General features: G+C 34.2%; 1 protein-coding gene across 2 annotated transcripts in view; it reads right to left on the reverse strand.

Moving 5' to 3' along the window:
* Positions 1–25,346, reverse strand: part of EDIL3 (EGF like repeats and discoidin domains 3) — a 392,867-nt gene that overhangs the window by 228,357 nt on the left and 139,164 nt on the right. The window contains exon 3 of one of the 2 annotated variants that reach the window (XM_074360330.1): positions 18,993–19,022. The exons of the other annotated variant lie outside the window; for it this stretch is intronic. Coding sequence (XP_074216431.1) covers positions 18,993–19,022 — 30 coding nt within the window. The remainder of the gene's footprint in view (positions 1–18,992; positions 19,023–25,346) is intronic. 2 annotated transcript variants of the gene reach the window in all.

Below are 25,346 nucleotides of genomic sequence, written 5' to 3' on the forward strand. Positions count from 1 at the left end.
ACTAATCAGTGATTAATCATGCTTGACTCACACTGCTTTAGTGACTATAGAAGCAACTATTGAGATGTAGACTTTGTTGGCCTGGGTGCCAAGTACAATGAGCAGAGATCCCCTACTGACCCACACTGGACCTGCGTGATAAGCCCCTGAGATTTGGAGGTGGCTTATTCCTGAGGCATAACAAAGTTCATTCTGACTGACTCAGCAAAAAAAAAAAAAAGAAAAAAGGTAATGGGAGTCTAATACCTTCACTGTTTAACATTTTGTAAACCATAAAAACTTAAGCAAAGTTTGTGCAAACACAGATATTTCAGTCCTACAGGATGTCGGCTGGGAGTACCTAGTAAGGAATGGACTTAACAGTTCTACTGAGTAAGAAACCAATCATCATAGAAGGTAATGTTCAAGAGAGTGAAATTGAAGGTGACGTGGATGTTTTACGCCTGACAGAGAAATTGGTAATGCCACTGAGAGAGGTAACACATGAGAGCAGAGGGAAAAAGGAAAGAATGTTCATTTTTGCATACTAGCCATTAGATGTGTCCAGCTGATGTCTGAAGATGAAAATACGAAATTTATGAGAGGCCATGGTTATAGAAAAGAGGGAGAAGAGAAAGCAGCCTAACATATTCTATGAGTTGGCTATTCCCCAGGTCTTTTACATGTAATATCTCCAATAATAATTACAATTTCACCATTTCACTGAAAAAACTGAGTCACTAAGAGGTTTAGCTACTCAGACTTGGGAATACTATTGGTATAGGAACTAACAGAAGTCTGGGGAAGATTATAGAAAAAGGGGCAAGGAGACAGGAAAGGCTAGACTTAAGAGGCAGGCAAAGGATAAAAGACACTAAACAAACAGTTTTAAAGCCAACCAAGAACAGAGTGCCTCTGGGGTCAAGGGGGAAATGTCAAGGAGGAAAGGGATGTTGTTTACGATGAACACCACGAGAAAACTAACTAGATTCATCATCTTCAAACTACTCAGTTTTGCCTCAAAAGAGTTAACTTACGAGAGGCAAAAGCTGAAAAGTGTTCAGCTTTTCATATGTTAATCTTCTGCAGAATATTGAGCTGAATAAATCTCAAAGACGGGGTATTTTATGAGCATCACACCTCATGTTTGCCTAAATTAAAATCCAGGGAATTAAGTAAATACTACCACTAGGAATATTTTTTTATTTCTTTAGATGAAAAATATCTTTAGCAAAGATGATCCAACAGATGTTGAATGAACCCCTTCACTGGCCTAAATCAAATTAATTCCACAGATTGCTCTCAGAAGGAATTTGCATCTCAGTGCTGATTTTGGTGTGCCAACAGCACATGTTCCTGGTGGGTCATATTGCTTCATGAGATGTATGGGAATCTCTGAATTGGATGAATATTCAGAGTGATCTTCAGGAAAATCCTAAATTAGAATGCACTCCAATAATTTAATTAAAAGGTCACATAGGTGAGTGACTATTATAAAACCTATAACATAATGGAAGCACTGTACTCTCATATGGGGCAGTTAAGAACTTTAGGTCAAGGGCTCTTCACATTTCTAGACTTATAAGAAGACAATACTCTTAACTTATAAAAAGTGTCCACAATTATTTAAGAGAAAAAAAAAACCTACTCTTTTTACATAACTTAAGATAATTTACTTGAATTTCTCATATTAACTATCTCAGAAGAGGCAAATTTTAAGTAAGGCAAGCACACATCTGCAGATACTTTTTTTTTTTTTTTAACATTTCGGTTGTTAAACGCTTTTGCCAATTCCTTAGACATGATTAACAATTCATGCAGATACTGGGTTCGATTATTAGAAAGCTGCTTTGATTTACCTGTTTGTTCTACTTTTGTTGCTTTGTACTTTAATTACTTTTATTCTACAATAGCTACCAAAAGCAAAACATCAAACACAATTTTAACTTAGTGAAGAATATTTACAGCACTTTTGAACACTTAGTGAATAAACCTAATAATCAATATTACAAAATTTATTCAAAATACTTCATTAGAAAGGTATTAGTTGTCCAAGAGAAAACTACACATTAATATAGCCCTTTTAGTCAAATTCACTTGCCTATACTTCAGGTAGTAATGTCCACTGTATATTCCTTAAAATTAACAATACAGAATACAACCAATTCTAACATTAAAATATTCTGAACACTGTCTATCCTAATAATGTTTGGTGCAGAAATTATTTCCTTAATTTTCATTAAATATAGGTAACATATAACTGAATTTCCACAATCAAGATAATATATTTTTATAACCAAATTCCACGTTTTTGATGTTCAGTCCTTTAATTAAAAAATTCTTCCTTTTCCTTCAATTCTATTATAAAATGTGTATGCACCTCCATTAAATACCAGTTTTAGTCATTATCCAATTATTTTCCATCTCTAGGTCTACATGAAACCTGTTCTTCACTTGTCGGCTTGAGTTCCAATTAATTTGGAAATTCAGCAAGCCTCTTGTAAGTGTGACATCAGTATCCTTCAAAGAGTCTTCTGCTTTGCTATGAAATAACAAATTAGTGATCTCAAAGTAGTTCTTAAAATTCTCTCTCTTCTACTGTGACCATTTATAAAGCATAATTTAATTGGCCCAAGGCCAACTATCAAAAAATGGCTGCATGATCTAAAAAGAATAATGTAACTTTTGTATTATTTTTAATTTTTAATTTTTTAATTGACAGTTACAATGTGTCAATTTCCAGTGTACAGAATCATGTCCCCATCATGCATATATACACATATATTTATTTTCATATTCTTTTTCATTAAAGATATCTGTGCTATACAGAAGAAATTTGTTTTTTATTTATTTTTATATATAGTGGGTTAACATTTGCAAATCGCAAACTACCAAATTTATCCTTTCTCACCCCCTTTCCCCCTGGTAACCATAAGATTGTTTACTATGTCTGTGAGTCTGTTTCTGTTTTGTAGATGAGTTAATTAATTGGTATCCTCTTTTTTCTTTTCCTTTTTTTTTCTTTTTTAAGATTTTACATATGAGTAATATCATATGGTATTTTTCTTTCTCTTTTGGCTTACTTCACTTAGAATGATGATCTCCAGGTCCAGTCATGTTGCTGCAAATGGCATTATTTTATTCATTTTTTATGGCTGAGTAGTATTCCATTGTATAAATATACCACAACTTCTTTATCCAGTCATCTGTCAATAGGCATTTAGGTTGCTTCCATGTCTTGGCTATTGTATATAGTGCTGTTATGAACATTGGGGTGCATGTATCTTTTCAAATTAGAGTTCCCTCTGGATATATGCCCAAGAGTGGAATTGCTGGATCATATGGTAACACTATTTTTAATTTTTTGAGATATCTCCACACTGTTTTCCATAATGGCTACATCAAACTACACTCCCATCATCAGTGTAGGAGGATTCCCTTTTCTCCATACCTTCTTCAGCATTACTTTTGTATCATTTTGAAATGCAATGTGTCCTATAAACAACCTTAGTCATTAAAACAGTAAACTTCTACTTCTACACACACCAATCTGTGTCCCACTTTTTTTCCAGGAAGGATTTTAGACAGCCCCAAAATAATGTAAAATAAGCTAGAAGCATTCAAAGAATCAGCAAAAATAAAGATGAGCAGTAATCTGACAAAGGAGTAAGAAAAACAATGAGGTCAGATGTGTCATTGAAAAGACTACATCTCTTTCACAGAGGCAAAATGAAACGTGTAACAGCCATAATATTTAAAATGTTATAAAGAAGCTGTGTCCACTTGAAAAACTTCACTCTAATGACAGATGGTGAACAGTAAGGCTATTCTCAACATCTATCAATCATAGGGTAGAGAAGCTGGCAGTGCTATAAACACTCAGCAACAGAAATACATGTATTTATTGAGTACCTAGTTCACTGGTAAATAAAGTGGAAAAAATTCCTTTAAAATGTTTTCTTGACACATTTTTCACAGCAATTTACTGATATTTTCTGCTCTATCCCTCAAGTTACTCAACATGATGATTTCCCAAGGGTTGTTTTCACAACACAGTGAGACACTTGGTTCTTGTTACCTGAATCTAGAAAGAGCTTAGACTTGTGTTTAAGGACATTCTAATTTAACCTTTATCACCATCACCTTCAAAGGACATTTTCTAGGTATAAAAAGTATACTGGCTTACCAACAAGATTTATATGTTAAAAATACCAGAAAAGTAAAATTTAAAACAGTAATAGTTTAAAAGTTTCTGTATTCATTATAAGAAGGTTAAGCTTTGGCTCCCAAATTGCTAAAACGAATTTGCACAAAAGACTGTTCTCATTTGCCACAGTAAATATTTGTTTTCTACTCAGATCAGAGCACTCATATGGAGCTGATTATTTTTCTGCCAATAAATAAAAATAAAAATAAGGTAAATTTTAATTTTATGTTTCCTAATTCTGTGTTATTCTAACTAAGCTGACTGGATAAAATAAATGCATTTTGGGTTTCTATAATCTGGGGCTCTGCTTTTCTTTTTCTTGCTTATACAAATTAATGAATCCAGCATTAAAACTGGAGAACCTGTGAAACCTCAAGTAATTACAAAATTATGCCAAAATACTTAAGAAAATTATGAATAACAGTTTTCTTCTTTAAAATGAAAAGGAGTTACTTTATAATGTGCAAAAATATTGTGTATCTCTGTTTTTTTCTCTCCAGATGTTTCTTAAATATACATTTGTTTAAAATAACATATATATTGTTAGAGTTACTATCTACTTTTGTTTTACTCAGAACCCATTTCTTAGAACATATAGAATTTCCACTGACACCGAGATTAGCTCCAACTTTACTGAATTATATTGGCTGAGGCTATGACAATGTCTACAGGCTTTATGAATGCTCTCAGCGCCGCTTTACTGAGGAAACTATGATTTCATCACTATAATTTTACGACCAATTTCTAAACCAGGAAATAACAAATCTTAGAGGTGCAAGAATACATAATCTACCCATTCTGGCAAATCTTTCATTACACATTAATATGTTCATTTACTTAAAAATTTCAGGTCTCAAAAATGACAACCAAACTCACTGTACATTTATTTACCACGTTTACTTTAAGCTGTTGTAGTACCCTGAATGGCATCCTACAAAGATATGTCCATGACCAAATCCCTGAACCTTTAAATGTGACCTTATTTGAAAAAAGGGTCTTTGCAAATGTAATGAAAAGATTTTGAGATGAAATCACCCGAAATTATCTGGGTGGGTCCTAAATGCAATGACAAAGTGTCCTTATAAGAGACAAAAGAAGAGAAGCCAAAGAGAGAGAAGAAGATGATGTCATTATGGAGGAAGAGATTGGAGCAACGTGGCAACAACCAAGGAAGCCAAGGAGTGCTGACAGCCACCATGAACTAGGAGAGGCAAGGGAGGATTTCTCCCTTGGAGGACTCATGGGGAGCACAACCTCAATGACACCTTGGTTTCAGACCTCTGGCCTCCAGAACTGTAGTAGAACAAATATGTGTTATTTAAAGCCAACAAGGTTACGGTAATTTGTTATGGTAACTTTGGGAAACTAATATACCTGTAGGGAATCAAAGTGATTAGGGAATTATATAAATCAATAAATGTGGTTAACATGTATCCTTCTGAAACTATTCCAAAAAAATTGCAGAGGAAGGAACACTCTGAACTAATTCTATAAGACCAGCATCACCCTTATACCAAAACCAGACAAAGGTATCACAAAAAAAGAAAATTACAAGCCAAAATCACTGATGAACACAGGTGTAAAAATCCTCAACAAAATGTTGGCAAACCAACTTGAACAACACATTAAAAGGATCATATACCATGATCAAGCAGGATTTATCCCAGGGATACAAAGATGTTTCAATATTCACAAATTAATCAATGTGATACATCACATTAACACACTAAAGAATAAAAACCATATGATCCTCTTAATAGACACAGAAAGAGCTTTCGATAAAATCCAACATCCATTTATGATAAAAACTCTCCAGAAAGTAGGCACAGAGGGACTATACCTCAACATAATATAGGCCATATATGACAAACCCACAGCTAACATCCTCAATGGTGAAAAGCTGAAAGTATTTCCTCTAAGATCAGAAACCAGACAAGGATGTGCAGTCTCACAATTTTTATTCAACATCATTTTGGAAGTCCTAGTCAGATCAATCAGAGAAGAAAAGGAAATAAAAGGAATCCAAATTGGAAAGGTAAAAGTAAAATGGTCACTGTTTTCAGATGACGTGCTACTATACATAGAAAATTCTAAAGGCACCTCCAGAAAGCTACTAAAGCTCATCAGTGAATTTGGTAAAGTTGCAGGATACAAAATTAACACACAGAAATCTGTTGGGTTTCTATACACTAACAACAAAATATGAGGAAGACAAATTAAGGAAACAATCACATTTATCATCACATCAAAAAGAATAAAATACCTAGGAATAAGCCTACCTAAGGAGGCAAAAGACCTGTACTCCAAAAGCTGTAAGACTCAGATGAAATAAACTGAAGACAACACAAACAGATGAAAAGACAGACCATGTTCTTGGATTGGAAGACTCAATATTGTTAAAAAGACCATACCACTCAAGGCAATCTACAGATTCAATGCAATCCCTATCAAATTACCAATGGTATTTTTCACAGAATTAGAACAAAAATTTTTAAACTTTGTATGGAAACACAAAAGACTCTGAATACCCAAAACAATCTTGAGAAAAAAAGAACGTAACTGGAAGAATCATGCTCCCTGACTTCAGATTATACTACAAAACTACAGCAATCAAAACAATATGGTACTGGCCCCAAAACAGACACATAGATCAATGGAACAAGATAGAAAGCACAGAAATAAACTCATGCATGTATGGTCAATTAATCTATGACAAGGGAAGCAAGAATATACAATGGATAAAAGAGAGTCTCTTCAATAAGTGGTGCTGGGAAAACTAGACAGCTACCTGTAAAAGAATGAAATGAGAACATTTTCTCATGCCATACAGAAAAATGAACTGAAAATGGAATAAAGACCTAAATATAATAAGACCTGAAACTACAAACCTCCTAGAGGAAAATACAGGCTGAACACTCTTTGACATACATCTCAGCAATATTTTTTTTTGATCCTCCTCCTAGAGTAATGGAAACAAAAGCAAAAACAAACAAATAGGACCTAATTAAACTTAAAAGCTTTTATACAGCAAAGGAAACCATAAACACAACAAAAAGAGAGCCTATGGAATGGGAGAAAATATTTACAAATGATACAACCAACATGGACTTCATTTCCAAAATACACAAACAGTTCATACAGCTTAATATCAAAAGAAGAAACAACCACCCAATCGAAAAATGGGCAGAAGACCTAGATAGATGTTTCTCCAAAGAAGACATATGGATGGCCAACAGGTACAGGAAAAGATGCTCAATATCACTAATTACTAGAGAAATGCAAATCAAAACCACAATGAGATATCACCTCACATTGGTCAGAATGGCCATCATCAAAGTCTACAAATAATAAATGCTGAAGAACATGTGGAACCCTCCTACACTGTTGGTGGGAATGTAAATTGGTGTAGCCACTGTGGAGAATAGTATCTAGGTTCCTTAAAAAATAAAGATTAGAGTTATCATATGATCCAGCAATCGCACTCCTGGACATATATCTGGAAGAAATACTAACTTGAAAAAAATACATGCACCCCAGTGTTCACTGGAGCACTATTTACAATAACCAACACATGGAAGCAATCTAAGAGTCCATGGACAGATGACTGGATAAATAAATTTGGTATATATACACACACACACACACACACACACACACACACACACACACACAATGGAATACTATTCAGCTATAAAAAATTGATGTCATTTGCAACAACATGGATGAACCCAGATATTATCATACTAAGTGAAGTAAATCAGAGAAAGACAACTATATGATATGATTTATGAGTGGAATCTTTAAAAAAAATGATACATATGAACTTATTTACAAAACAGAAACAGATTCACAGACAAAGAAAACAAACTTATGGTTACCAAAGAGGAAAGTGTGGGGAGGGATAAATTAGGAATTTGGGATTAACAGATACACACTACTATATATAAAATAGATAAACAACAAAGCCCTATTATATAGCACAGGGAACTATATTCCATATCTTGTAAAAATCTATAATGGGAAAGAATCTGAAAAAGAGTATATATGGGTATATATAACTGAATCACTTTGATGTACACCTGAAACATTATAAATCAACTACACTTCAATTAAAAATACAATTTTAAAAAATAAAATATATTTTATCTGAAAAAAAATGACCGTAATTTACACAAACTCAGGAGGATATAGTAGCTGTACAAGGCTAATGTCACATAACTTCACATATTTTACATATTTGAAAAGCACTATGTTCATTTAATTTCTTTTTGTTTTATGATCCTAACGGGTGATAATACTTTTAATGATAAGTATCTACCTATCACAACATGGATATTGATCCCTGACTCTGTCTTCAGCATTGTTGGGAATACAATACAAGAATGAGTCACAGTCAAGTCTGAGTCCCCAGGTAAGGGAGACAAGCAACTGCAGTGCACATCTAGTATGTAATAAAGGAACTCAAACCCCTTTAAGGATAGAAGCTATTGTCTCCCCAATAACTATTTTATCCCTTCTTTCATACTCATAGAAACAGGGTTTATTTGAAAGGTAGCAGCAAAGACCCTGTGATCTTAGAGAGTGGACTCCTTCCCCAGCCATGCTGATCTCAGTTCCCTGCCACAAAGAACATTCCTAACAGATACACAAGTTGAGATTTGGAGAAAGAGACATCTGTGTCGGTTACAGCAGATGGGAGATGTAGAACCTGAGATGAGTTGAAAAGATGGATAGATTTGGGGGATATAAAAGGGAAAGGAAAGCATGCCCTAGTCAGACAAACATGAATTAAAGCTTTGAAGTAGGAATGAGCAAAGCATGCATGACTTGGAAGAGTGAAGATGGTCTGTCTCCTGGGGAGAAGACGCCCCAGTGTGATGACAGTGTGACGACAGGTCATAAAAAACAGGCACTGGTTTCATGGAATGAAATGAAAGAATGCCTTTATGGGAACAGATTTTACTGGTTCCCTCATTCTCCCAGTGAAAACAAAAGTTGTGTGAAGCAATAGTTTTATCTATCAACCTCCCACCACCCACCCAAATGTCAAGGAATACAGAAATTGGAAAGATATAAACACAGAAGACTGAAAAAATACCCTACAGTCTGAAAACTCAAGTTATTTAAAAATATGTTGATCTCCCTCTTCTAGAGCTCTATAAATTCTCAGAAATCCTGAAATTTAGACCACTTGCTTGAGCATTCTGCCGAAAGAATATCAGACTGAGGACTGGCCTATCATACGAGCTCAACATGGATCAGAATTTTCAGTGGTTTCTTCATGCTCTTATGTATAAAACTTACTGCAAAACAATGTGTTTATACAGGTAAAGATGCAGAATGTTAAAATTCTGGGGAAAAGTCCCTATTTATTCACTTTCTGATCATTCTTATTTAACTTTGTTTATATTCATAGATTAGTACTTCCACAATTCCTCCCAACACACTTTTTTAAACACTATGTTATGGATTGAAATAGATTTCAGAGAGCGTCAGTCTCAGACAGATATCACACTGCCTTAAAAAAAAAAAAACTAAACCCATGGCACAAACTATTACTTGACATGTACAGTGGTTTTTATTCTTTTTTATTTTGGGGAACTGGATTGTTCACTCGTTTTCAAGAAACTCTAGTAAGTTTCTAAAACAATCAACGATGTTGTAACATTTAAATTAGATAAGAAATTCTGGATATTTTCTCATGTAGATTTATGTTTTGAGAAGTATAAAATTAGATGCAAAACACAGAATACATCTCTAAATCTTGGCTGTACTGGATAAATAATTATAAACAGAAAGGTGTATCCCAAGAGTATTGTATCCAGATACATTTTATTTTATTTTTAAAGGTATTACTCAAAGGCTTAAAATTCTACATTTCACTCAAGTTTGAAAATAAAATTACTTGAAAATGTCTTTGAGCTTATTAGACATAAATTGATAACAAAGCAATAAGGGGGAAGTTATTGCACAAAAAATTTGCAAGCCCTTTTTTATTCTACTTAAGAGTCCAAGAAGCCAGTGGTCCTGCTAACACCATTTCTGCTGCCTCCTTGACCTAAGCCCACCCACTCCTCTACCCATGCCCAGCACTAGACAGTGGTTGTTGTCGTCTCAAGCTTCTTAGAAATCACTGCTGCAGCTTCTGTTCAGTAATTACTAAACAATGGCTGAATTACTGACATTGTTAGGACACCACGCTAAAAGAATTACTAAACGTAATGTATTTTATTCTACTGCAACAACAGACAAAGATCAATGTAATGGCTTTTCACTGCCAAGGGATTCAAGTAATTTTAAAGCAACTTTAAGATTGTCATCAAATTATTAGTGTTATCCTTTTATTTATTTCCTAAATTGGGAAATATATCTATCATCACCCTTTCTCTCTGTATCAGCATACAGGGAAGAACTATGTATTTTCTTGGGTTAATAATGCTTTAAAATTAGCATTAAATCAGTAGGGTTTAATTTATTCATTAATTCACTCACACAACAAATATTTATTAAGCATCTACCGTGTACTGAATACTTGTTTCAGCAGCTAGGGATTCAGTACTGAATAAAACAGTAATAATAAAAAATCCCATTCCTTGGGGAGTTTATGTTCAGGCTGGACAGAAGATAAACAAGCTACATACATAAAAGTGTGCAGACAGTGATAACATTAAAAAAAAAGCACAGCAGGGGACCATGACAAGATGGAGAAAGTGTGACCTTTTTACAGATAAAGAGAGGGCCTTTCTGAGAAGGCCTCTTTAGGTCAAGACATGAAGGATGAGACAGAGAGGACATGCAGACCTTACAGGAGAAGCTGTCAGACAATGGATCTGTGAATGCAAAGTCCTGTGCAAGACAGGAATGTGCTCAAGGTTTGTGTTTGTTTTATAGAAAAGGAAGGACAGAGTAGCTGTAGAGGAAATGCAGCCAGGGAGGTAATGGAGAAGAGTCCAAGTTATATCCAGTTTTAATCCTAAATTTACTGCAGGGGTGAGCGAGAATTACTAAAGTATTTAGCCTTAGGGCTGCAGAGTGACGGGATCTTATGGCCTTGTAAGAGACTACCCTGGCCTCTCTATAACTGCAGATGGGCCAAGGGTGCCAAGAAGAAGACCAGTAGGAGGCTACTGCATAATAAGCCAAATGTGAGAAGATGGTGACTTGGACCAGGGTGGTGGCATATGTGACGGCAAGAAGTGATTAGATTTTGGATATATTTTTGAGGAAGAGGCTAAACGGGTCCTGTGAGAAGGAGAGGTAGTAGGTGTCATCAAAGTTGACCCTGAAGATTCTAGATTGAGCCACTGGGATGAAGAAGGCTGTAAGACCAACTGGACTGAGGCAGGATGTTTTATAAAAATGCAAATATTCAATATGGATAAAGGCAGTCAGAGGGATTGTCATTTCTTATCTTACTATTTTAAAAATGTCTACAAGGTCCATAAATCACTACAGTAATCAGATTGCCATTTAAAATAATAGGCAAAATTTTGCACATGTAATTAGGTATAGCTTTACAACCTATGCATGACAAACATCTTGGATAGCTGTGTATTTCTCTTACCACTGAAAGAAATATATGCTATTTAAAAGTATTTATAAGTGAACAGAAGGCAGTTTGCTGCAGTAGAATAAGCACAAGTTTTTCCAGAGAAACTGGAATTTGAATCCTTTTGTCACTTGCTTATTATGTAACCTTGGACATATTTCTTCATGCTTTAAAATTCAGTGTTCTCCTCTTTAATTAGGAATATATATATATATTTAAAATTAGTTGTATAGCTTTATCATGAAAATTAAATAAAGTACTATACATAAAATACTCAGCACATTGCTTGACAAATAATCATAATAAAAATAACAATAACATGGCAAATAATGATGATAATGAAAGTGAAAACAACATTGCGCTTAGGTTCCCTACACTTATTACAGAATGGCCATCATGTGGTAAACACTTTAATGCATCATCATATCTGATTCCTACAGCAAATCTTTAAGGTGGGCACTGTCACTAATCCATTTTACAGATGATGAAAATAAAACCTGTAAATGGAACCATATGGCTAATTATCTGAAGATAGAAAAACCTAAAGGCATAGGTTCAGGGCTTCAGGTCCAAGGGGTTTTATCCCACCCATCATGAACTGGAAAGTTTAATGCCTTCCCTGAGCTTAAAAAAAGAAATCCCTGGAATATTAAATTAATACTTCTCAGTGTTCTATTTATAATCAACTTTGAGGTGAAACTTGGGACAATAAAAAAATTGACCCAGACAATCGGAGATGGCCTTAACAATGAATCCAACCAATGCAAGGAGGAATAGAAATTAAATAAGGCTTGAAGTCTAAGCGTACACAGACAGTAGGGCAATGTGCATTGGTTTCAAACACTGGAAATGACACTTGATCTGTTTTCCTGAAATAAATCTGGTGAAAAGTAAAATATTTTGCATTTATATAATTTTTACTCACTTTCTGTGATGGTTAAATTTCCTGTGTCAACCTGGCTAGACCATGGCACCCAGTTGCTTGGTCAAATACTAATCTAGATACTGTTGTGAAGGTATTTGGTTGATGTAATTGACACCTACAGTCAGCTGACTTTAAATAAAGCAGACTTCTCTCCATAATGTGGGTGGGCTTCATTCAATCAGTTGAAGGCCTTAACAGCAAAAACTGAAGGTTCCTGAGACGACAAAACTTTGCCTAAAGACTGTAAAACAGAAATTCGAGTTTTCAACTGGCCTGGCCTGCCCTGCAGATTTCAGACTTGGCCAGCCTCACAATCCCACGAACCAATTCTGTAATATAAATCTCATTATTTTACATATTTTATATGTCTCTCTCTGTATATATCCTTTTGATTCTGCTTCTCTGGAGAACACTGTCTGATATACTTTCCTTTTCCATCTACATATCTTTATTACTATTTTAAACTTTATCTGAGTAAAATAGAAGTATAACAATACGAAATATGAAAATCCTATCTACATATAAAATAAATTTAAATAACAATTATTTTCTCACAATTCAACATCATTATCAAATATATTTCAGTAAGGAAGTTTTGTTATATCAAAAAAGAAGTAAGCAAGCACTATTAGGTCTTTTCACTAATGTTTTAGTGAATTGACCAAAGCTAAATCTTTAGAAGCAATGATTTCTTCCCTGTTCCACTGAGAATCTATAAATGAGTTCTTTCTATTTTTTAGAGCTTGTAGTAATAAACTTTTTAGTCTTTATATATTAGGTTTCAATATTTAAGCCTGCTTAGCATATATTTATGAACAAGAATATACTTGATAAAATAATTAGTCAAGTTGCTCCAGGCACTAGAGGGAAAATAGGCATGTCTGTATAAAAAAGGAGAAAGTCTGTAACAAATGTAGGCGAACAAAAACAAGGATGTGAAGCTTTACTTCAGACCCCCAAGGAAATAAAGTCCTAAGATCAAAATGTAAAAGCAACTCTTGTTCATTAGAGAATACTATGATTGGATATCATTCCTTTTCAAAATGCATGAGTTGTAGAATAATTGAGCATAGTCAGCCATGCAGAATTAAACTCTACAAGAAAACAGGAAAGAGATCTATAAGAAATATGTAGCATAATTAAGAAAAATCACAAAGCTCATTATAAACAGAAGTAATATTTTTGTAAGACTAAAACAGTATTTTGAAAGTTAGGGGAAAATATCTAATCACTGTGTCCTGCGTTTGCTGCACATATATATAGCTTATTTGTATATAGTCTGTTTATAAAACTATAAATACATATTTATATATAAAACTATAGATTTGTATCTTTATTACTCCCAGCCAATGTTCCCTTATATGTGATGAGTTCTTAGATGTTCTTCATTTAAAAGATAAAACATATTTAGAGATTGAGAAGGAACTAGTAAAAACGATGAAGCTCAGCTGTGCCGAATCACTGCTGTCTCACCTCTGATGGGCATCACACAGCTCACAAGATGTCTAGCATAAACTACTTATCCAGGCAGTAACCTCTGTCATCATACCAGTTGGGAACAGATGTTAATAAGTCCCAAATGCAGTTTTACATTTAAGTATATTAAGAAATTTTAACTTTATAAACATGTGAAGAACCATATGGCTTTTGTAGTTTAGTGTTTCAACATAGCTGATTGCTAAAAAGATTGTTCCTTTTATATTCATTTGAAAATTCAATTTTTTCCTAATCATAATTTTTTATTATATGACCTGACTCAGTATTAATAACTACATTCATATAAATTCAAACTCAGTTTCTTTCTGTGATATTAAAAAATGACAAATGACTATTAAAGCAATTAAAAATCTCCCCTTAGGCAAGAGAACAAGGAAAAATTCAAGCTTCGTTTTTGAGGTAGTATGAACAAAACCCAGTAAGTTGTGGTTTGATTAAATTTAGGCATTGATTTATTGTACAGCTATAAGATTGCCACTGTCTCATTTTCTGACTGATTGATCCCATTCAATAATATATTCCATTTCTGTCCCTATTTTAATTCTTATAATGATTTCATTAATTTGGTGAATAAATGGTATTTCTAGAGGTAAAATAATAGCTAAGAAAACAAAATAAATTAAGAGGAATGAAGAAATTTATATGAGAATAAGCCTGATTTGATGCACATTCTAGTTAATAGATAGAATTTTGTATCGATTAGTTCATTTTTAGCAGTTAATTTTCTTATGTAAATGTCTTAATTTTTTTTAAAGGAATGAACAAAGGCATTGGTGTAATCAGTTTATCAAGCCTGACCTTACTATGATATTTAAATAAAAGATAAATGAAAATTGGATTAGTACAAAATGGGAGAAGCAGCCACTGACTTAACTTCACTAAAGAGTGTTATTAAAGTTATGAACTGATCTGTATTTCACACCCACCGATACACACGTATATTACACACATCTTAATATCTGGAAGTCTTTGTTTTTGAAGGCCTACTTATTAGACCAAAGTCTGATGAATATAGCAGCACAGTTTTTAGTGTATGAAAGGGAATAACTGATATTGCAATTTTTGAAGGAAATTGGAAAACAGAGTTACCAAAAATTATCTGAGCAATAGCAACATAATTGGATTACATATATCACCTCTAAACATGACTCATATGGAGGTACAGTATCTGTTGTGGTTGCTTTAAAAATGTGAATCTCATTAGTTTATAATTAGATCTTGGGACATAACTTAGTTTGAAGGAATTTCTTGTGTAGTTAGTGGATGTGTTTTTGTACTCAATGATAAGATGTTTAAGTACCTGAACATAAGATTCAGCTAAGATAAATAAAATGATGCTTCCAGTAGTTACGAAAACAGGTGTTAGGCAAAACTGCCCTACTAACTCAGATGCTACAAACATGTTGCTGTAGGCTAATACATCCCATCAGAACATTTGGAGATGAAAATAATTATCAAGTGGATGCTTCAAGTTCTATACAGGGATATAGCTCCATGAGGAGAAATGCAGATGTGACATATCATGCATCCCTTCTACAAATCCACATAAAAAAGCAGTCAGTAAGTCCTTGCTTTCTGCAGGGAAAGGTTCAAATAAAAGAAATCGGGCATATTTGAAAAAAAATAAGACAGATTGAAGCACAAGAATATTGTAAAAGGAATTATATGGGAACAGAGTGATCACTTGTCTTGTCTGTTTTAATAATGGCAGTCATAATAATTCTAAATATAAGGCAAATCAAATATGCTCTGTTGTAAAGAGAAAAGCCCGTATCATTTTGTAGTATCATAATACAAGTAAAACACTATCTAATATTGCATTAATTTACTCTGAGTTATATAGCCTCTTCCTAATTTTTTACAGTATATGTTAGTCTAGACAGAAATCTATTTTCTTTAAAAAATATTCTGAACAATGATAATTTATTACAATTATTGAATTATAATTAATCCAATTCTGTGTACCTCACAGGTAAAAATAACTTAGATTTTTAATATAATGTCCATACTGCAAACATTTAATACGCAGTATCACTCAGTAGTAGTATCTACTAGGCACCTACATGTTTAGATAAAGCATTTATATATTAATTTTTAAAATAAGTTTTAATTCATAATTCATACATTAACAACTAGTGATCAGGTGTGTGTGACTATATGGCACCAAGAAACACCCCCATTTACTTTATTACTTCTTCTCCTGTTGAACTTGGAAGGGTAGCAGATCTCCTGTTAGAAGTATCTGAATAATTTGAAGAAACTAAAGTAAGTATTAGAAGAAGTTACTGTCCAATTATGCTGTGAATCTGAAGGAAGAAATTGAATCTGATAAAGATATTGGGTGAGGAGACATGAAAGTTTAATTCAGGTGCAATTTTTGCGGCCAACAAAAGACTCCATTTTGTTGATAATTTAAACAGAATGGAGAAATAAGAGGAAAGGAAGATAAATTAAAGAAGGACCACAAAACATAAAGCAGTCTGAGCTTGGAAAAGATCACTCTAGATAAATTTTGTTGATGGGAGGAGATGAGAGTGAAAACAGAGAATATTAATAATATAGTAAATATATTATGGATAATAGTTTTAAATAAAAGATATATTTTGATAAATATCACTGAAAAGACACATAAACAGAATAATAAATGTTCAACTAAGAAAAATAATTGTTGAAATAACTGGAGGTAAGAAGTACCAAAAAGGACTAAAAAAAAATCACAATCCACTTTCTACAATTATTCATATTCCTTACAAAACTAAGCCTTACAAATATATCTTGTCAAAAGTTTTAATACAACTACACAATAATACTCTCTCTCTTATACACTTTGATAAAATCAAAAGAAAAATTTGGCTCCCATTGGTAGTTTTATATAAAAGGAATGTTTGCTTTACTAAGTGCAAATTTTCTTAATGTTAATATCATTTGTATGTGAAATTAGTTAAAATATTCCTTAAGAATACATTGTTCTTTTCTAATCATCTGTGTTGAAATCAACAACAAAAACATCTGCTCTTATCTGAAAACAAAAATATATTTAAAACACAGTTTAAACTCTATGATGTTCAGATCACTCTAGAGTCAAATAAATAAATATTTGGAGGAAAAAATGTTCATAAGTTGCATTTATCCAAAAATGTTCTTAATAAGCAGGGAAATTATTCAAATAATTTTAAAATAACAAAATTACACCAAGAAATAGTTATACCGTAAGCACAGTTTACATTAAGTTAAAATTGATCTCCATCATGCAAAAATAATAATTCTTTTGCAAAGCCACCAAAATCCCTTGTCAGGCAAGATAGCAAGGAATGGGATGTAAGAATATCAGAGAAATGAGACTGAGCTAGAAAAGCATGGGTACTCACAAGGATTGGTACTCACATGAAGAGAAAACTCAATCATGACTGAGAAACAGACTCATGGAGAAACTCTGTAAACACTAAACCCTCAAGTCAGGGCAGAAAGAAGTCAGAACTAGGCAGATGAAACTCAGAACAACTGATAAGTTTGCTAGAAGGTCACGTGATGAGGTTGCTTCTAAAAATAGGCTACAAAATAGGACTAGGGTAGGAGAAAATTATAGGGAGTTCTTATCCAAATCAGGTTATAATCTATCTAATGATATTATGAAAAAGAAACATTAATTGAGAGCTTATCCTATTCTGTGATTCCATTTCAAGGCAGTTAAAATGAGTGTAATGCAATATGGCATCCTTGGAGTTGACCAAAGATATTTGTAAGATGTCTATTTCATTTCCTTCCATTGAATGTTTGATCTTTTGAACTTACTTTTCCAAGTGAAAATCCCTCCCCAGTTTCAGAGAACAGCAGAAATCAAGAAGTCTCCCACCAGTTGAAATAAATTAGGTCTATGAATTGAAAAGACCCTGCCTTGTACCTGAGTTTCAATAACAGGGTTACATTCCCCACTTCCTATAAAATCAAGCCCCATTAGTTCCAGTAACCATTTCCTGCTCCTCTCTCTCAAGCCTAACTCCTTTCCTCAATTACTTTGCCTAAGAAAGAGTCTGGTTCTGAAGTCTTGTCTTTCTATTCCAACCAGCCCCTAACCCCCCTCCATCCCAGGGCTTCATCCCCCTTTCTGGATGCTGCTGGTCTGCTAGCCTGGGCTTTTTATCACTTACTAAGCAGACTGGTGGTAGTGTCTCCTATATTCTTACAAATGTGTCTGTTCTTTAGGATCCTAGCATTTCTCTTTGACCCACCCACTGTCCTGGAGCCATGCTGAAAATACCACGTGGTCTCTACCATTTGCATTGGTCTCAGCATTGTTAGGTTATAACTGTAAAAATTATTTTTTTAAAGAAAGTGAGTATTTGCGGCAACAACATGATTTTTATCCTTAAACTTAAATGAGTATCATGCTCAATGTCAGGCATATATTTGATAATGCAGTATTCCATCATGAAAAGTCAGATTTCTGAAAGTACGTTCTATCATTTTTCTCTTTTTCATTCTCCTCATTTTATTATTTCCTGCATTTTTACATTTTAGTTTTCTCTCCCCATTTTATTATTTTTGGCATTTTTCTCAGTGTTTTAATTTTCTAATTTTCCTTATTCCTTAATGTGTATGTGATGTTTTGTGCTATGTTTTCCTCTGTGATAATTCATTTTCACTTATCTTCTCTTTTTATTTAAAACTCATAACCAACATCATTTAGTCTAGGACAGCATAATGGGTCCAAGAAAGAAAGAAATAAAAATCTGCCAGTTTTCTGGTTGAGACCTGAAAAAGCACATTTTAAGAGGTCTCTATTATTAAGGGAATTACATTAAATAGGAATAATCTTTACAGCATAGGAACTTTACCTGCTGTAGTTGGCGCTTCTTCATCGGATGCTATAATGAGAGGAAAAGAGATAAAGTGGCAAAAAGGAGAGGATGGGAAAGGGGTGAGAGGGAGAGGAAGAGAGAGAGAGAGAGAGAAATTGAGATTGAACATAAATAAATTTCACATTTCTACATAATGACTATAAGGCCCTGACTTGTAATTTTGAGTATACATTAGAAATTTGTCATTAGATAATTATAGGTTAATGGATATTTACATCAATTTAACACTTAAATAATCTTATACATTAAAATAAGAAATAGAAAATAAGAACTAGAAAAGAGCATTCAGTTGTCTGAATTTGAATTTCCCATTCTTTTACAAACAAGATTGATTTTTTTCAGTTTGAGTGTAAATTATAATTATTAGAAATAATAATTGTTTGAAATATAAATTGTATATCACATGTAAACACCCCACTCATCACCACTTTGTGGGAATTTTCTGCTAGCAAAGAGGAATGAAGGGGTATTGTTGTTTTAGTCAAAAGTTTTGTTCCATGAGGGAGAAATTAACAAAGATAGCAATTACTAAGACTCAGAATCACTTTGCATGTTGGTTAGACACAAAGATTCTGTCTTTCTCTCTCCATCACATACACACATAAACGCACTCAACGCATGTGTACCACACACTTCAGGATTCTGTAGCAGTGGTTCTGTGGTGAAGCCATAGGAACCTGCATTCTAAGGGTTGATCCCAACTGATTTTGACACAAATATTTTACAGACCGTACATGGATAAACATGGATATTATACAAACAAAGGCCACATTATGGAAATACAAGTTTAAGCTAAAACAGTGGTTCATAACCCTGAATCTCTATAAGAATGCCAAACTCTGCCCCACCCCACCAAACCAGTTAAGTCAGACTCTCTTTCAGTGACTCACTTGTGGCCAGGACTGAGACACTACTAAGTAATATCAGTATAATGTGAGATGAACCATAACTCAAAATGTTAATCATTTTGATTCCTGCTTTAAAGGGGAGAAATATATGAGAGCAGCGACACTTCAAGGGTAATAATGTGCTGTGCTTAAGCACGGGAGGGAGCGTGGTGGTTGCAAGAGGGAAGGAGCCTCACAGTTTCTCCCTCAATCCACCTTTTCACCTTCCTACCAACAGACCGACTCTGTGAGAAGACATTTCTGCTCTGTGCACAAACACAGCTTAACCAGAAAATTACTTTTGAATTATATGACTCTGGCCAGTACTCCTTCATTTGATTCACGAAGTTTTAAAATAAAAATTTACTCAGCTGAATTGCTTAGAAAGGAGCTTTGTCCCCAAGTGATTCGTTCATCAAGGTATCACTGTGCAACTAGGGAGCGGTCTCCACTATTTTCCGTTAAGGTTACATCTGCACAGAGTACACATTAGACAAGCTTACTTTGTGTCCTGACAGTATTTTCGTCTCACACTGTTTGGCTTGTCTCTTTGGCACCAAAAAAAAAAAAAAAAAAAAGAGAGAGAGAGTGAGGAAACACACTTGGCATGCATGGTGTGGAGAACATAAATATTTAAAAAGCTATTTACTGCTTTATCATGTCCAAAATATTATCACAACACATACAAGGAAAACTGTCGCTGGCTTCCAGGAATTCCCTTTTTGGAAAATACCATTGGGACTTGTAGAAGTGCTGAATGAGATGGGTCATTATTAGTAAAAGTCTGGAGATTCAAAAGGAAAAAGAAAAAAAGCTCACACTTTTAACTGGTCCCTTTGTGTATGTGAACTCAATTAATAAAGCAACCTATAAGATGAAATTACTCTTATCTGATAGATGAAGATACAGAGATGCAGAGTGACTGAGCAATTTGTCTAAGGTCAATTTGAATTTGAGCTCGCGTGACTTTAAAACCACTCTTTCCATGCTGCCTCACTGCCTCACTGCCTCACTAACTGCTGATTCAGTATCCACTTAGAAAGAATGGGAAAAGGGAGAAAGGGTCAAGGAACAAGGACTGGCTAGATCTCTAATTATGTTCGTTGGACTTAGCTTAACAAACAAAAACAAAAACAAAAACAAAAACAAAAACAAAAACAAAAACTGGATGTAAGGGCTACAAGAGAAATCCATTTAAGAAATGAAACGCTCCCTGGGAAATAACTTCAAGTCCCTATAATCCAGAATAGACACAGCTAGGTGAGAACCTGACTAGGTGGTTAAAGAAAACATCCTAAGCCAAAAATGCCTAAGAAAGAAAGATAAGACATGCTAAGATTTTATTCCTCCATTATATAGGTAAGAACGAAATTTTAGGAAAGAACTAGCAATCACAGAAGTAAAGACAATTCCAGATTTACAGGACTCATAGCAATTAGGTAATCTTAAAACCACAACCCCTGGGGCAAGTAGTGCATTTACCTACGCTTCAGGCTATATAATACCTGAAAGCATGCTTGTAACAAATTAACAATATTAGAATCAGCAGGTACACAAGTCTGCATAGAATTCTGTTTCTGTGCAACATCTCCATAGTGGTGGTTCCTCATAATATGTAGATGTAACTAGATTTACGCTATTAATCAACATATATACTATTAAAATACATACACACTCACAAAGACACATACAGGGTTAGGATTGGTATTAATCTGCTGTTTCAGTGATCAGTGACCAAGATGCTCTGAAGGCTAAATGCATTAACAAACAAAGCATCGTGAACTATTAACAGGTGGTAGCAAGAGCCCCCAGAGTACAAATAAACCTAAAAGTGGACATTAGTGGCCCATTTAGTGACATTTGAGTGAAATTAAGTATCACAGAAGTAACGTCGTACTATCCAAATGATTCCTTACTCTTCCTGTTTGCTTCTTGGAACTTATAGAGTTAGTAAATTAAAAAAAAACATATATATGTATGTATATGTGTATATATATGTGTGTATGTATATGTATATGTGTGTATACACACACACACTTGCACATATACACACACACATAAGTCTGTGTCACATGCAAGTTCCTCTAATCCTGGAAATTAAAACCATATGTACCAAGAAAATAAAAATAAACTGACAAATAACTCTGTATTGTTCTGGCTGGTGACAATGCAGAAGAATCTACTGAAATTATGCTGATGATAGGAAAACACACAGTAGAAAGACCTATCTGATATACAGAATTTAATTCAGTGTGGTCCTCTCATTGCACATCACTGAATTGCCTGGGCGTCTGTTAAAATGCCACAGATCTAAAGAACTTGAATTTTGGGTGTTAGCCCAGGTCTCTGCATTTTTGGAAAGCTCAGCAGGTGACTGTTATGAAGACTAAATGCTGAGAATTATGACTCTACCCATAGAAAGTTTGTTGCAGAGCCATGGGTCCAGTTGCTGGAACTGCAGCAGTAAATGAACAATGTGGTGATATGCACTGTGTTTCATCAGGCTTCAATGTTCTTTTTCTTGTAACGTCTTCAGGTTTATGTGGGCATCTACGTCAATGCCTTGGGGGAAGATGATCCCTGCCTGGGATTTAGAAAGAAAGTCTGTATCTTAGAACCAGGTGAGTCTTTTTCCTTTTTACTGGCCATAGTTACTGGTCTATGGAGGTATATGACCCATCTGGGGACAATAACGTGTAAGGAGAGGCGTGCATGTGTTTGCGTGAGGACAGGCTCTTGGAAGGACACTTTCTTCTGAGAAAGCATCTGCTAATAACCTTCTCTCTCACTCCTTTAGATATGGACAAGGAAGTCTGTGGCCCCAGAAGTAAGTTGGCAGATATCTTGCCACCATGATTGGAGCACGTTTCAGGAAAAAGCCAAGCCTCAAAGACTGAGTAGATAAACAAAAAGAAATTAGATTATTGATAATATTATTGGGCAGGGAATCATATCTTGACCTCACTCTAGACTTCCAGCTCTGAGGAAAAATACTTCCACTTTATTGTTTATCTAGTTTTAGTTGAGCTTTCTCTTACTTGTGACTAATGACATTCTGCTGCAACCATAACCAGTTTCATTGTTCCCATTTAAAATATATTAGAATGCATAAAACATTAATTACCTCTGAGGCAGGCACATCTGGAGCTGTGCTTTCACAGGGAAGCTGGGCTTTCAGCAAGTTTTAATTTTAATTTTTCCACAGTTTCCCACCATGTTTTGATACAATAAACCTATCCCTCTGATTCTTAAGTTGGTCAGTTTTTTCAGGAGAGTCTGGCATTATACATGTTCATGAACTGGGTTGGTAACAGGATCTACATCAGGTACAAATAATTACCCACTGAGCTGTGTATTACCCTGATATACATACACTATTAAAACACACATACTTCTTCATTGGACAGGGTCTAATCTTTTTATGTGGGTTCAACTATTCTTGTATCTCCTGCTTTGGTTTGCCTTATCCTTGGATGTCTTAAGTAAACTTTCATAACTTGGAAAATCTATCCATTTAAAATAATTCTATACCCAGTGTGACTCACTATCAAATAGGAAAAGCTCATTATGAAATATATAAAATACATTTCTTAGCATATTATAATCTATTTTACATAAAGATGTTATGCAGTTCATATTGACTTGTGCATCATTTTGGTTGCTATATTATAAATTTAGTTAATTATGCATCAACTATGCTTTGCAAGTATACAGTTATACATGTAATTCATTACTTCCATGAGCAAAGCAACAAGAAATATGTATTCTTATTCTCACAGTTTAGTATGTTTTTATTCAACTGAAGTGATGCAAAAATAACAATGATGATATTTACACATTATTATTTATGCCTACCCAGATGTTAAATGCTATAAATATGTGTGTGTATGTGATCACTATGGCAAAGAAGAGTAAATTATCATTTCAAATTTGTGAACTCAGTCATTTGAGTAGGATGTGCAGTTGCCTCTGGACGTTTTCAGAGAAATATTTAGAGAGAAAATTGGTTTATATAGTCTTTATTGTCTGTCTGTTGAATTGTTTGTTCTTTGCCAATGGCCCAATGAGGACATGCCTCAGGACTTAAAAGTTGCTGTTACCAACTCCTTCTTTGCGAAAATACATAGAAAAATATTAGTCTCTCCTGGCTCTTCAGGCAGGATATTATCCGGTCAATTCTACACTGTCACAGCCGCAGAGTATCTGGGTCACAGGGAGGAGCCGCAGGCAATGTATTTGCATAGAAAATGTTCAGAGACACAAAGTCCTCTATTCTATCAGTCTTTTGTGTGCAGTTTAATTCTTGTGCTAAGTTTGGAAGATAGCATCTGAGTACAGTTAATAATATGTAATACATAAAACACAATTATGTACACAGGTAGTTAGCATGTAAGTTTGTATCTCTTTGTGTGTTTACTACTCTCTCCCATTAGACTAGGAGTTTCGTGAGGACAGGGATGTGCCTTTTTTGCTCATCATTCTAACTACAGTTTTTAGAATGGTACCTATAACACTGCAGGGCCCAATAAATATTTGTCAAAATAAAGAAAATATGTATAAATATTTAATACCGTCTTCTGTATTACTCAGTAAAATTTAGCTGCTTCGTTATGCTACATTACTAGACTTACCAAAGAGAAAGCCTTACACCGTCATCTATGTTTTAGTTACATCAATCTCTGTATATCATTATATATGTAATAACTTACATAACTATATAAAGTCCTATCAATCCGATTTTCTTTCTTGCAGCAGAGAGAAAAGGATTAATAGTAGAAAAGACAATGGTTGCTCCAATAACCATTTGATCATCTCATGAAAAAACAATTCTGTGATTTTAAATTAATTCAGAAGCATCAAACTATAGTTTATTAACTAAATAGATTCATTAAAACAGAACCACAATTTCTATGTTTTGCACTAGAATGCACTTTCTATAGTTCAGTAGTAATACATCTCACATGAGTTTTATAAGCTACTTATACAGTGAGTGGGTCATGCTAACAGCAATTAGCAATGCATTTGTGATTTTCTCATTTTAGAAATAGGTACAAATGGGGAGGATAATAAAGAATGAATGGAAGTTTGGTTTCATTTTTCTCTACTGAGAAAAAAAAAATATATATATATATGTAAAATTCACAAAACTAAAGCACAGTATTGGGTAGCTGGGAAGTAGTATGACTCAAGTAGCCTACATTCATATCCCAGCTAGTACTAAAAAGACTTTGGGGACATAATTAGGACAGATTTTGCTATTTCAAGGAAGCATTAAAGATCTTTAAGTTAGCTGGTCTGACATTACAAAAGCCCATAATTCAGTATCTCATGTATCTACTCAATCATCCTCAAATATATTTCGTTTATTGAATACGCCCCCTCCCTCCCTATCCAAATTCATCGCATCTTTGTAGACTGAATTCAAGTCTCACCACCTTTGTAG

Source organism: Camelus bactrianus, chromosome 3, assembly GCF_048773025.1.
Source record: "Camelus bactrianus isolate YW-2024 breed Bactrian camel chromosome 3, ASM4877302v1, whole genome shotgun sequence".
Lineage (NCBI taxonomy): Eukaryota > Metazoa > Chordata > Mammalia > Artiodactyla > Camelidae > Camelus > Camelus bactrianus.